The sequence below is a fragment of the Medicago truncatula genome, chromosome 5, assembly GCF_003473485.1.
Source record: "Medicago truncatula cultivar Jemalong A17 chromosome 5, MtrunA17r5.0-ANR, whole genome shotgun sequence".
NCBI lineage: Eukaryota > Viridiplantae > Streptophyta > Magnoliopsida > Fabales > Fabaceae > Medicago > Medicago truncatula.
This window is the reverse complement of record NC_053046.1, coordinates 37133218-37149388: the sequence shown is the minus strand read 5'-3', so window position 1 is coordinate 37149388 and position 16171 is coordinate 37133218. Positions and strand designations below refer to the sequence as shown.

Sequence of the window (16171 nt, the reverse complement as noted above, 5' to 3'; positions counted from 1 at the left end):
TTGATATGTTAAATGTGAGTTAGATGTCTCATGTTGAATGGACGAGTTGATATTGAACAATATATAAATAAGATGACTCATTTATTAAATATTTTAAGATTTTAGGTGGAAATGTGATGTCTAAACTCACATGTGTGATTGTTTTAAGACTATGTGATAATTTTCCTTCGTATTTTGATTCAACTTTATGAAAGAGTGGGAGTAGTGTCTAGTGTTGGATCAAGGATGCGGGGAGCCTCCTCAAAACTTTACGAAAAACATAGGTAGTTCCCGACATGTTAGATTAAAAAAAAAAAAAAAAAAAGGTATCATACCGTATAGAAGTTTGATGTTAACATTACAAGTATGATTGAAAAGAATAACATTTTAACTCTTTTAAAATTGTTCTTAATTTAATGTGATTATCTATACCACACTAATTTAGGTCTTTTAAGAGTACCTAGATGAATAGAGCCTTAGTGTGGATGTTCTTAGTCCTTTCTAATGGTTTTTTTTTTTTTTCCTTTATAGATCCTTACAATTGTGTGATCACACCAACAACTAGTTTTCTTTTTCTCAAAATTAGACAAGAGAAAAATGTTTCCCAAGCATTTTTAATTCATATATAAATTTCAAAATATGCGTGCCGCTTCTACCACTTGATTTCTTTTGATAAACTTCTATCACTTGATGAATACAATATCGCAAGCAACTTGCCTATCCGCCGGAGTTTCTAGACTGTTCCTTCAAACATTATCCGTTTCCTAAGATACCCTTGAAATTCGTGCATGACTTTCATTATTTTAACACCACCAAAAATAAAAAAGAATTTCTCAAATATAAAATAAACAACAACATGAAACATTGCAACGACTGGTGGTACTAGAAGGTGAAGTTGGTGGAATAAAATAGAGAATATTCATTAGCAAGTGAACCTTAAAATATTAATATTAATATTAATACATAAAATACGGCAAAGTTGCACTTTGATATAAATAAAATAAAATAAATAAATGTAATTGATAAAACCAAGTCTAAAGATGTTATGCAACTTGCATTCTTACAAACAACAAGTTGATCCACTTGCATGTAACCACCGCGTAATGTCATTGCTTCAATTAATTCAATAGCAACTATGATTCACTTTTATTTTCTTTGTCTCTTTGAACAACAAAAGAAGAGAAAAAGAAAGAGAACTCTTATTTAGTCTTAAATACCACCAACTTGTGTTACAAAAATAATAGCCTCTCAAACCCTCTCTCACCCTCCACATATATATCTAATCTAACATTTTAACTTCACATAACTAATCTTCTTCTTCTTTATTTTCATTACTAATAAAATACTCGTGCATTCGCAAAATAGAAATGCCTTCACCAGTTCAATTCCAACGGTTCGACTCTAACACTGCTATTACTAACGGTGTTAACTGTCCGAAACAAATTCAAGCGTGTCGTTACGCGCTTTCTTCTTTAAAACCAACCGTTTCTGTTCCAGAAACGGTTGTAGACCACCACATGCACGTGGTGGGACAAAACCAATGCTACTCCGTCGTGATCCAAACAATCAACGCCTCCGTTTCAACCGTCTGGTCAGTCGTCCGCCGCTTTGATTATCCTCAAGGCTACAAACACTTTGTTAAAAGCTGCAACGTAGTTGCCTCCGGTGACGGCATTCGTGTTGGTGCTCTTCGTGAAGTTCGACTTGTTTCCGGTCTACCTGCTGTTTCAAGCACCGAGAGGTTGGATATTCTTGATGAAGAACGCCATGTTATTAGTTTCAGTGTTGTTGGTGGTGTTCATAGGTGTAGGAATTACCGGTCAGTGACAACGTTGCACGGTGATGGTAACGGAGGAACAGTTGTCATTGAATCATATGTTGTTGATGTACCACAGGGTAACACTAAGGAAGAAACATGTAGTTTTGCTGATACCATTGTTCGGTGTAATTTGCAGTCATTGGCTCAGATCGCAGAGAAACTGTGAAGAAATGAAAGAAGCTCTCTTCTATGTTTTCGTTTTCCATCTTACTGATTTTTCGCGCATCCTTCAAATTTCGGATAATATAATTCGAAAAGTGTAAAACACCCTTTAAAACTCTCCATTTTTTCCGGATTTTATAATCCGTATAGGGTGCGCGAGAATATCAGAGATGGGAAAAGATAGTTTTTTTATTTTTTATTTTGAGTTTTTTTGTTTCAAATACAGGTTTCAGATCAGGATCCATATGTAATTATGTTGATACTGTAAGCCTGTATTGGAAATTGGGGGTGGGTTGGGTAGATAAATCAATAGGTTATTTTGGGGAAGATTAGAGAAAACTGCAATGGTGGAATTAATGTACTATATATGATGTTATATCATGTGTTGATACTTGATATAATGTTGGTATATATGGAGTTCTATTATGTAGTTTTTTTTCCCTTCTTTCTATCTTCTTTTATATTTATATTTTACCATTCATTAGGAATGATGAAAGCTGGTGTTTTCATTTGCACTAGATGAATGGTCATTAGTGTTCTTTTATTTTTTGATTTGTAGAAAATAGGTTGATTAATATTTTAATTAACAGATCACTTCTTGACTCCCTTGACAGTCATATGTATTCATGTTATTCCTCCTTTTCTTGTAACTTTGGTTAGTTTTGAAATGAAGTGAGAGCTTATTCGCATACTTGCATTACTTGTAAAATTTGGTGTATGTTTTGTTATAATTTTGAACGAGCTAAAATTCATTTTAAAAATGTAAAATTAATTTTGACATGTTTGATTGCTCGAGAATGAAACCGATTTTGATTTAAGATTATCTTTTAAAACTTAATTATATATTTAATATAATCGCATATTAACAAACTTTGCCATCATATCTCTCAAAAAAAAAAAAAAAAGAACTTTGCCATCATAGTTTCATAATCTCCGCATCATACCTATAATGGTTAGGTGCATAGTTGTCAAAATCGCGATCAAAATTGCAAAATTATATGGTATTGTGATTTTGCTCACCCTCTTCAATCCAATCGATAGTAGAATAAAAAAAAATGCAAAATTGTGGTAAGGTCCCAACAAAATCACATGAAATCGTTGGAAAATCGTAGGTTTTTACACGATTGTGAAGGATTCTAGGCATTTTTTTAATGGAAAATGATAATGTGTGCCTTAAGGGCACTCTATCGGAACTTTAAATAGTAAGGGTTTATAGAAATTTGTGAATTCTATGCATCGAAAATTGAAATATTAAGTTTTTCCAATGAATAGTTTCTTGATTGAGTATCCTTAATGACTGCCCTTAGGACACTCGTTAGTAAGACCTTTTTATTTTTTTTTTTTTAATGGTCAATTTTGAGTTCAGTTTCAATCGTTTCCATTTTGTTGCCATCATCTGTCACCGTCTTCGTCAAACTCTTATTTTGTTCGATAAGAAAGAGACAATGAAGGTGAAAATGGAAATGATGCGTGATGATGGATGAAATAATGAAATTGATAAAGATGAAGGTGTCAATATGATGAGGGTTTATCCATAGAATTGGTATGTGTATGATTTGATGTATCATCTATGTTTTAACTTTAAGTCATTTAGGTAGAATCCTTCAATTGCGATTTTCCGAATTTTCTATCTTGTATGGATCCTATAAATGTAGTTTAATAAAATCCTCGATTTTGATTTTACAATTTTCAATTTTGATATCCTCTTTCTATCAGAAGCAAAATCTTGATTTTGAGAACAATGGTTAGATGTGTAACTTTGTAACAATTTTTTTAAGAAAGAGTGATTTTGTGTGTGGTGTGATTTAAATTACTTATGTGGGACAACAAAAACTTAAATTTCTCATTTTATTTGGAGAAACATAACACAATAAGTATAATATTATTAAGTTAGGATCTCTCAATAATAATTATAAGAAATAATAATGATGATTGGTTGTTGCGTTTTTTCTGGTTTTTGTGGTATTACTTCTTGTTTGACGGCCGAATTGCATGTCATTTTTCAAGACCTTTGTATTGCGTATGATGCGGGACACATGAACATTATTCTTGAATCATATTCTTGGATGACTCTTGATCTAATCATGTTGGATGCCCAACATCATCATCCATATGCTCCTTTGATTAGTCAGATTGCCCAATTGCATCATCGAAATTGAATTGTTATTTTTCACCTTCTGTCAAGGCAACGAGTGTGCGGATTGACTTGCTAAGCACAATGCTTCTACCACATCAAACAATTTTATCTACTTAATGTTGGACTCCTAATCTACCTGATGCGGGACTTCTAACATTGTCATGTCTTTAAAAAGCTGACATCCACGACGACTTTCACTCTACCGACATTAACCCGATAGTAGCCCTTTCTTTTTTGGAGGCTTCTCTCACCTATCAGTGTTCGTTGGAGCACTTTAATCCAACTTATAAGTAGCCATTTCCCTGATCCAGCTCACTACGAGAGTACCAATTGTTAAGGTTTAAACCCATGAGTAGAGTCTAACCCAAAAAAATTATCCGCTAACCTTAAATACCACATCAAACACTTTTATCTATCCGATCTGAGACTCTTGAAAATGCACTCCAAACAATCTAAGACAATCTAGCCGGTCTACCTTTTATGTTAGTCTTCCATTGACTCAGAAGGCAAGAGTGAATTTCTTTGCTTCTTGGTTTTACTTGTCAGTCCTTAACGTGAGAGGAGACATTGGTCATTGGTAATTGCAAATTTCTATGAAGCTTCTGTTAACTTTTACTGGACATAAGGCATACACGAATCCTTATTAGTCAAGAAAAGATATAGGAATTGAAACCATACTATTATTTAAATATGGATTACGACGTCACGTTAAACTTTTCTATGGTTGATATGAACCAAAAAAATCACCGAATTTGCAACTTGTGTTGGATGATCTCAACTTGAGACGTAAAAAAAACCAAGTTGCCTTGAATCTTTGCCTCTTCAATCTTAACTAACATATATATTCTCCCTAATTTTTGTCGTGTTTAATATAATATTCATCATTATCATTATACAATAGTACAAATGTTAGCTTCACCCTATAGACAGGTTGGAAGTGGTCGATGAAATTTCAAGTTGATTTCCTAGTAGGCATGAATAGGGGCCTTTTTCATTTTGTTTATTCTAAAGTTTGTATTATATTGCAAAAACTAGTTTTAGACCCGCGTGCAACTTACGAGTCATATAGTAGATCAAAATTTTATAATGTACAATTTATAAGATCACATGCCAAATCAAAGTAACAATTGCAATGTCAAATCTAATATTTTGTTACAAGTCATAAATATTAGACAAATCACAAAATTGAATGACTAAAAAAAAAATAGAGAACGGAGAGAAAATTTAATTTGATTTTTGGTTGAATGAATAAAAGTCATTGTAAAGTGGTTACATCAAGCTTTAATTTTTTTTTGAAGGATCGAGCTTTAATATATGTTAATTAACTATTATCTAATTACATAATTCATTTTAATTTCTTAAAAAAAAAAAAAATTTAATTACATATCTCCAATACACCTCTCAAAAATGATATAAAATGATGGAGAATGCTAATCATTGCTCTTGGGGTATTGGATAAGGGAATAAAAATAGAAATATAACATTGGAAAATAGTGAAAAGTGATAAATTTAACTTTTTAAATGTTAAAATGTTGTTGAAACTAATGCAAATATGATATTTTTGGCTTTCTTAACCATTAACCTCCGAGCAATGGTCAGCAAGAATTTTTTTTTTTTTTTGAGTGAAGGTTAGCAAGACCCCAAAATGATTTACAATTACTACAATTTATATACTCATAATGCATCTCTCAGCAAGCACACAAAGCTATAAAATGATTGACGTGTTGTTGTGCACAAAGATGAGCTTGATAAACGACATAAATCATGCCATATCATACTTCCTTTGATTGGGGAAAAGGAAGCCAAGAATTTTTCTACTAAACCGACAAATTGATAAAGATAAAGCAATTTTGAAGGATAAACTCGTGATAGAATGCCATCCTCTTGGAATCAATACTTCTTATTTTTAAAGGAGGAGTGTTTTATACAACTTTTTTTAACACTCTCTAACTATCACTATTTTATTACATGAAATTTATTTGAGTCGTATATTTTAAAAATAGATCTCACATAAAAAGATGACATTCATATATGTTTTATTGAATAAAAAAACGAGTTTTAAAATTAATCTTAACATAAAAATGTTTTAGTGTTTTTCAGAATGATAAATATAAAAAACTCAAAAATAATTTAAGACTCGATTGAATAATTAGTTTATTGAAGTAAGTGAATCAATGTTGAACTATGAGTCAAATTAATTTGTTCAACTCAAGCACACATAATTATTAATTAATTAATTTCATATAATTATTTTATTTACTATGAAATAAAAATTGACTTGGAGGTAACAATAAAGATGCTCGAAGATGATTTTGAACACAATGATCATATCATGTATTGAGTTGCAAATATTATTTTGAAATCCAAATAAACGTCATTTAAAATATAACATTCATGACTACACCCTATATATACGGTTCTCATGAGGACCTAATCATATTACTTCTAGACAAAAAAATGAGCTCAGTAAAAAATGAACTAGGTTGGTCATCAACATATGATTGTTGATGACTTCATGTATTTATAATTTATAGAAATATGATTTTTTTTTTTTTGTTTTTTATCTTTTGGTTAATTTGGTTTGTGTTATTGAGTTAAGCCGAGTTGGTCATGAGTTTAAATTGAGACGAGTTATTGACCTTAATTGATTTCTTTGTAAGTTTGAATTAAGTCAAGTTCGAACTTATATAGAGTCAAGTTTTTTATGTTGAATTAATTTTTAACGAACCAAGTTGGACTTATTTCAACTCATCTCTAACTCTTTTGGTGAAGTAATCATAGTAACATTTATACACCTAGACTGCAGGAGTTATGATACATAGACACCCTTAGGTGGCAATACATCATTTGACACCCACACAAAAATCTGACACGTAGTTACGTGGATCCCACACAAGCACACTTTCTCTTTCCTCTCCTCTTTTCTCTTCCTAGTGCATGGGGTGTACAAGGGTGTATGGAAATAAAATGTGTCTATGTAACATTTTTCAGACTGCAGTTACTTGTATGGCAAATAATGTCTCATATCTAACAAACTAAGCTAGAAGACAAAAAAGTTAGTTACAAGGTATATTTAACTAACCATAACATATCTACTCGAAAATTGCTCTTTCCCCTTTCAAAATTGCTCATTCCCTTAATTCCGCGTGAGTTAATTCACACTCGACATTTTTCAGTGTAAGTTAATTCACACTAGCACTTTTAAGATCGGTTCAATTATTTTTTAAGTCAGTTCAACCGATTTTAAGAATGTCAGCATGAGTTAACTCAAGTTGAAAAGCGTCGAGCGTGAGTTAACTCACGCTAAATTAAGAAAATGAGCAAAAATAAAAGTGAGAATAGCAATTTTCTATCTACTCACGTTAGGTATTAAGTGTTGGCCCATTTCGTAGATGGGACAAGTGAGTGCAGCCCAACAAATTGAAATGGTCATGCAAACATGTGAAAGCATTCGATAACAACAAAGTCGGTTGTTAAGAGACCTCGTGAGCTTAACTCAGTTGGTAAAGACAATGCATAAAGAATACAAGGTTTACGGTTCAAACCCAGGACACCACAAAAAAAAAATCGGTTGTTAAGGGGTGGAAGGGGGCCAATAGCACTCATAGGCTCTCAAAATTAATCGAGGTCTTTTTTTTTGGTTACTAATCGAGGTCTTTAATTTTGAGTTTGTTTTACTTCATTTAGTAAAAATTATAATGTTTAAGATGGTCGTGAACAACAATGAGGGTTATACTAACTAGTGCTTTCGAAATATGCACATTATACTTGTTTTTTAACTATTAGGGTCTTTGTGACACTAGTTAGCATTTTCCTTACAATATATAGATAATTCAATGTTATAAAAAAAAATTATGGTAACATCAAGCTTTAGAACCAAAACTACAAAAAATTTGGAATTTGGTATTTCAGTTATAGGAAAGGGGGAAAAAATCAATCAAATTTTCTCATATATTTGTTTTTTATTTTTTTTCCCTTTCCTTGAGCAACTACTAACATTACACACAAATCCTCATTTGTTTCTTTGATTTGAATCTTCCTTGTTATCGTCACATATACCCTTTGCAAACAAAGATTAATGACCGTAGCTATACATTTTTCCGTGTACAAATGAAAGTGTCACATCCAAGAGTCCATGATCCAAAAGAACAACAATACATTTGTATAACTGTGTACAATTTTCAAGGATAAAACAACTTAGCAAACAAAAGTTCATTCCAATTATCTTGAAGACCAGGTAAACACCAATGTACACAATCAGCATAGCTTACAGGGTTAGATAATTGCTCTTTAGTTAAAGGGCTCCATTGCTTCTTATAGATTGAAGTGTGTGCATCTTTACGATAACTTGAGAGTTGTGTGATGTTAAGAAATGTAATTGGAACTTTTGTTTTGCTCAAAACTTCACCAATCACTTGCATTATACTCTTTCTAGAATCAGAACCCCAATATGTTGAATTATTAATCAAAGTTGTTTCATTGTAACAACTTCCTCCTGGTTCACCTCCCCAATCTATACTCCTGCCATATATTTGTTGAAATATTAGAACTTACAACTGGTGTATTATGATAGTAATATATGTATACATTCTGATCACGGTTATAAGCAAAAAATCACATTTTGGTTCATTGAATAAGTGATATATTTAGTCTATAATATAGACTACATACGTAATTTATTGAATAAACTTAAAGAATAAAGTTTTGCTTATAATAGTGATCAGAGGGTGTACATGCTACTTGTTAATTTGAGGTTAATTGCTCTTTTTAATCCTCAAAATTGTAGAGAATTTTTTTTAAGGAGTAGAGTGTGGAAATGAGAGATGGTTAGAGAAAGAGAAGATAATTATACTTACTTTCCATGAGAAGGTGACATGCTAGTGAAGAAGACTCTAGTTTTCTTTGGATTCATGTTCAACCTCACCCATCTAAGCATACTTTTCATAGCCATACGATAAGCATCCTCCGTAGAAATTGTGACAATCTCTTTTACTTCATCATCAAAAGATCCAAGTCTAAAAAATTTGAAAAGGGATTATTACTTTATATTAATTAATTTTCAAATAATAAAAATGGAAAAGGGCTAAGCAAAAGAGGGAACATACAAGATTTTCATCTCCAAGCCAGTCATCCACCAAAGATAAGTGTTGAATACCAAAATGTCAACACCTTTCCAATTTCTACCATGTTTATTTATTGAACCTTTTCTTACAATTCTATCTGATATCCTATGAACAACAGCATTGTCCGAGTTTGATTCTAGAAGAAAAGGTGCCCAATAGAACTCTATTGTTGCATTGTATTCCTGATTAAACACATGAAAATCAACAATACAAAATGGTACATATTTTTATGTAGTTATAACTATTAAGTTAACTCCTAGATCTTGTCTCAAATATAGACACAAAATTAATTATATTTAGTGGTCTCAAATATTAACAAATCAACTGTTGGATTAATTATTTAATTAATCAATTATAGATTGATAATAATCAATTATTATAAGTTAATGTCATAATATAAATTATTGTGTTAAGCACTAATTAGTTGATGAATATGTGTGATTGGACTATTCTTTCTAAATGGACTGTGATGGGTTGGACCATTTCGCTAAGCCCAATGAGAGGTCCCTGCCCTCAGCCGTTTAGCTATTTAAACGTCATTCATCAGACGGTTAAACTATTCTGAACATTCTGATGCTAAACGGAATGAGGGTAGTCATCCCTATCATCCTTCAGCTATCCTTCATGAATCCTAAATCCTAAAGGTACACAATCTCTTATTCCTTCTTTATTGTGTTAATATGCTATAATTTGTATCTAATGATCCATGGCTAATTATAAATCTTTTATCATTAACTACTTTTACTCTATTTAATATCATTTCTAAAATATATCTCAACTTTGAGCATGTAACAACGTTAAAACTTTTAAGAAGAATTTGCCGTCCATTTAAGTTCTACAAGGTTCGAGAATTAGTCTCTGCAGTTGCGTGCGGAAGATATCTAGTTTACGCCAAAAAAAAAAAAAACCTCAAGTATTATAATTTATTCTATAAGGACTCTTCTATATAACTAGAACAAGTTCTCTTTTATGTGATCAGAAAAATTATTTGCACTTAAATGATTTTTTAATAAGTATGAAGTTTTTTCCTTCAAAAAAAAAAATAAGTATGAAGTTTTTTTTTTTTTTTTGCTTATAATCATTACATTAAAGTGAATCAACTAGAGTTAGTTGATAGGTAGTTAGAGTTAGTTAGACCAACTCACTCTTTATAAATTACTTTCTCTATTGTACTATTATCTCGTTCTTTTATTAATCTCCTACATGAATACTCTTATTGCTTCTTTAGTGATCACTATGATCTTTATTCGATCGGAGATAACATGTGATTTACCTTTGCTGTGAAAACAGTGAGTGAATCAAAGGTTTCCATGGATTTAGCATCCTCGGGAATGAGTTGATGGAGAAGGCACACAAAAGAAACATATTGACCACGATTGAGAGAGTCTCCAACAAACATCATCCTCTTTCCACGGAGTGTTTCAAGCATCAAGCTAGCATTGAATCTGCATTTTTGTCACACAAAAATCATCTTTTATAGCTACAAACTTGAATAAGAAGTAAACAAAATAAATAAACACTTACTTAGGAAGATCGCAACCGTGTGGTTGCCACCTCCAATGTTGGTAATCTTTGTCGGGTCTCCCATGTTCTTGGCAAGTCAATTGTGGTTGTATGTACGGACACTCTGATTCCTCGTACAACGGTCGAGTATCCTCGTCCCAAACCCACCTTCCACTGAATATATCACACCCTTCCTCCGTCTTCCCCACCGCAAATGGCACCTTGATCTGCTTCTTCACCCTCTCTTTTTCATAATTCACCCCCAAATACAAAAACATCAAATAAACCATAAAAAAAACATAATATATTGAAATCTTAAGATATTAATAATAATAAAATCTTATGAATATGTTGGTGCGCAGGTTCGAACTCTATTATGGGTATGAATATATCCTCTATACTTTTTGATGCAAAAAACATAAAATAAAATAAAAAAAATTGTAGGATTTTTTGAAACAATGGACTCACCAGGTGTGGAGAAGAATTTGTCTTGGTTAGAGTAGTTATAGAGTTGTTCACCAAAGATGCACATGAAATCTTCACCATAGAGAATAGTAACGAAAAGAATGAAAGCTAGAAGGGTGAAAAGGTAAGGGGAGAAACGACCTTTGCTTCTTAGAATGGAAGAAGGTGAGAATGGTGGCTTCATTATTTGCATGCATTCACCAAATCCAACTCAATTCACTATTATTTACGTTAATATAGCAAACTAACTAGTACTTTACTCTAAAAGACTTGGAAGAAAAAATAAAATAAAATAAAATCATAGAATGTACTAGTATATTATGAGAAAGTGGAAGGTCAAGAAACGATTGAACTTATGTCTTTTGATGATGGAAATGAAATTATTAAAATCAATTTCCTTACAAAATAAGATATCACAATGGAGTTCCCTCTTTTGGGCACTTAAGTGGTCCCTCATATACGTATAACTAATTTTATAATTTTTTAAAAGTTATAACTAATAAGCACCTAATATCTTCAAATTAAAGTAACCAAAAAAAAAAAAATCTTCAAATTAACACCTCTAGAATTTTTATTAAATTGGCTTCACAATACTCAATATCATTATCATTTAATTTTTTTAATATTAAAATATAATAATAATTGAAGAGAGTCACTATAAAAGTACACATCTCTATAAATACTCTTTTTTCAAAAAATCTCTATAAATACTCATATTTCTTATGCAACAATGAGAATGTCTATTTAGCACTTTCGCTTATAAGGATAAATACCTACCATCGTAGATGCCTAAGGGGAAAAATAGAAGAGAAATGTGTATGTAATGTCATTTAAACAAAGAAAGTTAATATAAAAAAAGGAATAACTATATGATGTTTAGATGTTTCAGTACCCAACAAAAAGATGTTTCAGTACCCAACAAAAAATCTAACCGCTGCATTCTTTTCATCATTGGAAGAGGGATGATTTAAGGTTGTTTTTGGTTCAAAATCATCTCTATAAAATTGTTTGTTTTTCTTCTTCTTTTATAGTTTTGGTTTTTCTTTTGAGTTCTATCTGTGATTTTGTTGTGTAGGTGTTCATTGTCTTGGTGCAGTATTTTAATTTTTCGTTTTGTTGTGGTCTTCGATTCAAATTGACGATTTTTCTTCGTTTGATGTCCAGTATAAATTCAAGCAATAACTTTTGCATCTTCAACATTATTGATCTAGAGACATGAGTATTTCAAACACCTTTATGTTGTCTCGTTTTGTATGCATTATGTCGTTTTTTACTATAAACTTGGATGTTATGAGTTTGTTCATGATTTCATCATTTTTAATTTTAGCATTTTGAGATTTGTATTGGTCTAAATCGATGTAATTTTTACAATTTGAATGAATGAATATTGATGTTCTCGAAGTAATTGTAAAACCGTTTTCTATTCTCATTTCGTAAAATTTGTGTTTATTTTAACTTGATTAGAAATTATCGAAGTGAATCATAGTGATAGATGCGAGATGAAATTATATAAATAAATTTAAGTATAATAGCATGATTATAATACTTTCTATAATTTTATTTACATCTTATAATTTACATTAAATATTTTTTCCAGGTAATGATAATTGGAGAAAAACTATCATTCTTACATGTTGTAAGCAAGTTAAGACATTTTGTCCCTCAACATATAATTGTGTTTTTATACCAACAAACAACATGAAAATATAAATGATCATATACTTTAGTTAGAAATATGAGATACATAAATATATATGGTGGGTGGTGCGTGATTCAGAAGTTGAAATACTATTTTATTTTATTTTTTTTGAGAGAAGAAGTTGAAATACTATTAGGGCTTTATATATGTTGCTTTGCTTCAAAGCCAAGTGTGTGTGTGGAAGATTGCTTATCATAATCACTTTACTTGGCCTTTTTCATTTAAATGATTGTACTGAATAACAAAATAGGTACGGTTATATATTTGAGCTTTTTTTTAATGAATTTGGTTTTGGAAATTAGGTGGAGATGGTGATTAGGTATTAGGTAATATTTTGCTATCATTTGAAACTTAACTGTGTCGTTACTTTCACTCTCACCTAAACAAAGAAGTTTCTGACAGACGCACACACTAGTTGGACATATAAAATGTTAAGAACGACATATCAACTAAAAACTTATAATTCTTCAAAAGAAAAAAAAAACTAAAAACTTATAAAAAAAAATAAAAATAAGAATATGTTCTAACCAAAATGTTTGGTAGATATCCGATATGTATATAGACTTGAAAGAAAAAGAGATAAAAGAGAATAATGTGATAGTAAAAGAGATCGAGAAAAAAATAATGCTTTGAATAAGTGCTGCAAAAATTAAAACTAAGTATTATTGTTGTTCTTAAAAACGATCATTGTTTTTTTTAGGGAAAAAACAATCATTGTTGTTATCCATTATTTATAATCCCTCTTTTACTGTTTTGTAAATTAATATATAGATTTTTTATGAGGAGTGGTTACGTTTCCATCCACTAATTTGGTCGCGTTGGTTTGGAAATTAAGTAAAACTTTGATTGTAATTTTTTTCTTGAGTCTATACTCTATAGTATTACGTAGTTGGTTGGGTTTGCATAGTTTTTCGTTAATGATAGCTGGGCATAGTTGATTGAAATTTAATTTCTTTGTAATTGTTGTTTTTAACTTTTTTTTTTTCGTTCAAAATTCACATTTTAATGTTATTAAACGGAAAATGTAGTGTTCGAACCCAAACCCTTACAAACTGCAAAGTTAATGTCAACTGAACTATGTTCATGGGTTCATGTGATTGCAGTTTTTAATCTTTATAAAGAACTTTTCAAATAAAAAATTATTAAAATGACATCACATTACTACTAGATTAAATTAAGGGTTAAGGATGCTTTATCTCCCTGTAATATAGGTCATTTTTTGTTTTCCCCTCTGTAAAATATTTTTTTTGATTTACCCCCTGTAAATTTTTATTTTTTTTGGAATACCCCCCTAATAGGTCATAAAAAAACGAAAAAATTATGAAAAAAAAAATAAAGTCGTTTTTTTATGACCTATTAGGGGGTATTCTAAAAAAATATATTTTACAGGGGATAAATCAAAAAAAATATTTTACAGGAGAGAAAACAAAAAATAACATATATTACAGGGGGTAAAGCACCATTAACCCTTAAATTAATTAAGGGGAAAGTTATTTTTAATTCAAATTAACCCACCAAAATTAACATCAAAGAAAATCGAATATCTTAAGAGAAACACATTCTGAAGTCCAAAACCAACACAACAAGATTGTGAACTAACGCTCGATGAACCTTTGATACATGCCACGATCATGTTGAATGTGGAACCCAACTCATCTAATATTCCTTGCTATAATAATAATATAAACTAATTAAGCGATGGAAATTTAGAAAAGAAAAAAGTATATAAAATCCACCTTTGATTTTATCACTAAATTTAGCGATAACAGTTAGTCATAAATATAGATTTTACCTTTTTTCTTTCTTTTCTTTAAATTAATTTTAATTCTTAACTTAAAAAAAAAAAAATAATAGTTATTATTTATGTATATTTGTGAATCTTATTTTAGAGTGGAAAATGTGGTCCAAGGAATAACAACATATTACCCGCCTTCACGACATGAAATAATAAAACCTAATTTAAGCACGCCAAATCCATCTTCATCAACATATTTATTCTGTATAGCTAAAATAAATTGAGTATGAAACAATTGCCACAACACTAAGCACACAAAGTGCTGAATATAGGTAGGGATGACAATTAGATTCAGGTTCGATGGACATCCACAAAAAATACTTGCAATGGATAGGGTAAAATTCAGCTTTCATGGATATGGGCATGGGCCCCGGGTAATTACCCGCAAACTTAAAAGGGTACGGGCACGGGTATGGACACTATACTACCCAGTCCTACAACCCACATATATGTTTTTATATAATATAATAAATAATTTATATATTAATTAATTAATTAATTTACCTAACTATTTAAGCTTAAACCTAAACCTAAAAATTGCTTATTACAGTAACCAAAACCTAGCCTCTTGTTGCGTTGAATCTCTGTCGTCTGCATGCCTTTCGTTGCTTTTTGTTATCCATCTCTTATGTTTCCCGGTAACTATTTCTTGAATCTCATATTTCTAAAGGGATATCATTGGACCCAGGCCTGATGGGTACCCGCAAAATACTACAATTCATACTTTTTTTTATTTGGTTAAATAGTACCATTCATATTCTTTTATGAGTTGATTTGAAATTTTCTGGATCATAGTTGTATTTCAGTTGTGGTGCTTTTTTATTGTCTTTTCAGAGTTAAACTGTGGGTAATGGGTGCGGGTATGGGCACTTAGGTGCCCGTAGGGTATGGAGAAGGGCACTAAAGTTGTTGCCCACGAGGGTACGGGCCCGGGTATTTTTTACAAACGTGGGTATGAGGATGGGTAGTATAGTACCCTGCCCATTGGATACCCATTGTCATCCCTAAATATAGGCAAAAGAAATCCATATACAACTGACCGAAAAGTTCCGATGAGGTAGATGAAAGTGTGGGATGCATGGATTTTTAACTAGTATAAATATAAAAAATAAATGGACAAATAGAATGTCAATAAAGGGTGTGTGGAATTGTAAGTCACAAATCATTAGGAATGTGAAAATTGCTTTTTAGTCGTCACGAATTGCTCTCGAGTATTTTAAAATGACCATTTTACCTTTAACGACAGTTAATAACCATCTGTTAGTGAACAATAGTTAATTACCGTTCCAAATTTGTCATATACAGAAACTCATAACTCATTCATGTTAGGACTAAACTCAAAGAATGGAGAAGGCAAATAGAGCTTTCATACATTTTCCTTAATCTATGAACATGATTTATACACACACATATAGACTTATGGATCGACTTATGGATCTATACATAATTGGAAAAGAATCAATAGAAAAATAATCATAATTAATAGATA

The 16171-nt window shown here is 31.0% G+C and overlaps 2 protein-coding genes across 2 annotated transcripts; one reads left to right on the top strand and one right to left on the bottom strand.

Annotated features, from left to right (window-relative positions):
- The first annotated feature begins 1124 nt into the window (after nucleotides 1-1124).
- LOC11424989 (abscisic acid receptor PYL4) lies at nucleotides 1125-2651 on the top strand. The gene has a single exon (XM_003616646.4). The coding sequence runs from the start codon at nucleotides 1347-1349 to the stop codon at nucleotides 1962-1964; it is 618 nt and encodes a 205-aa protein (XP_003616694.1). The 5' UTR covers nucleotides 1125-1346; the 3' UTR covers nucleotides 1965-2651.
- Nucleotides 2652-8017: 5366 nt separating this feature from the next.
- LOC11420723 (protein trichome birefringence-like 33) lies at nucleotides 8018-11538 on the bottom strand. Its single transcript, XM_003616645.4, has 6 exons — nucleotides 11192-11538; nucleotides 10745-10967; nucleotides 10494-10665; nucleotides 9203-9402; nucleotides 8954-9112; nucleotides 8018-8618 (listed from the first exon to the last, which is right to left on the bottom strand). Exons 1-6 carry the CDS (start codon nucleotides 11379-11381, stop codon nucleotides 8279-8281), a joined length of 1284 nt encoding a protein of 427 aa, XP_003616693.2. The 5' UTR covers nucleotides 11382-11538; the 3' UTR covers nucleotides 8018-8278.
- Nucleotides 11539-16171: the final 4633 nt, after the last annotated feature.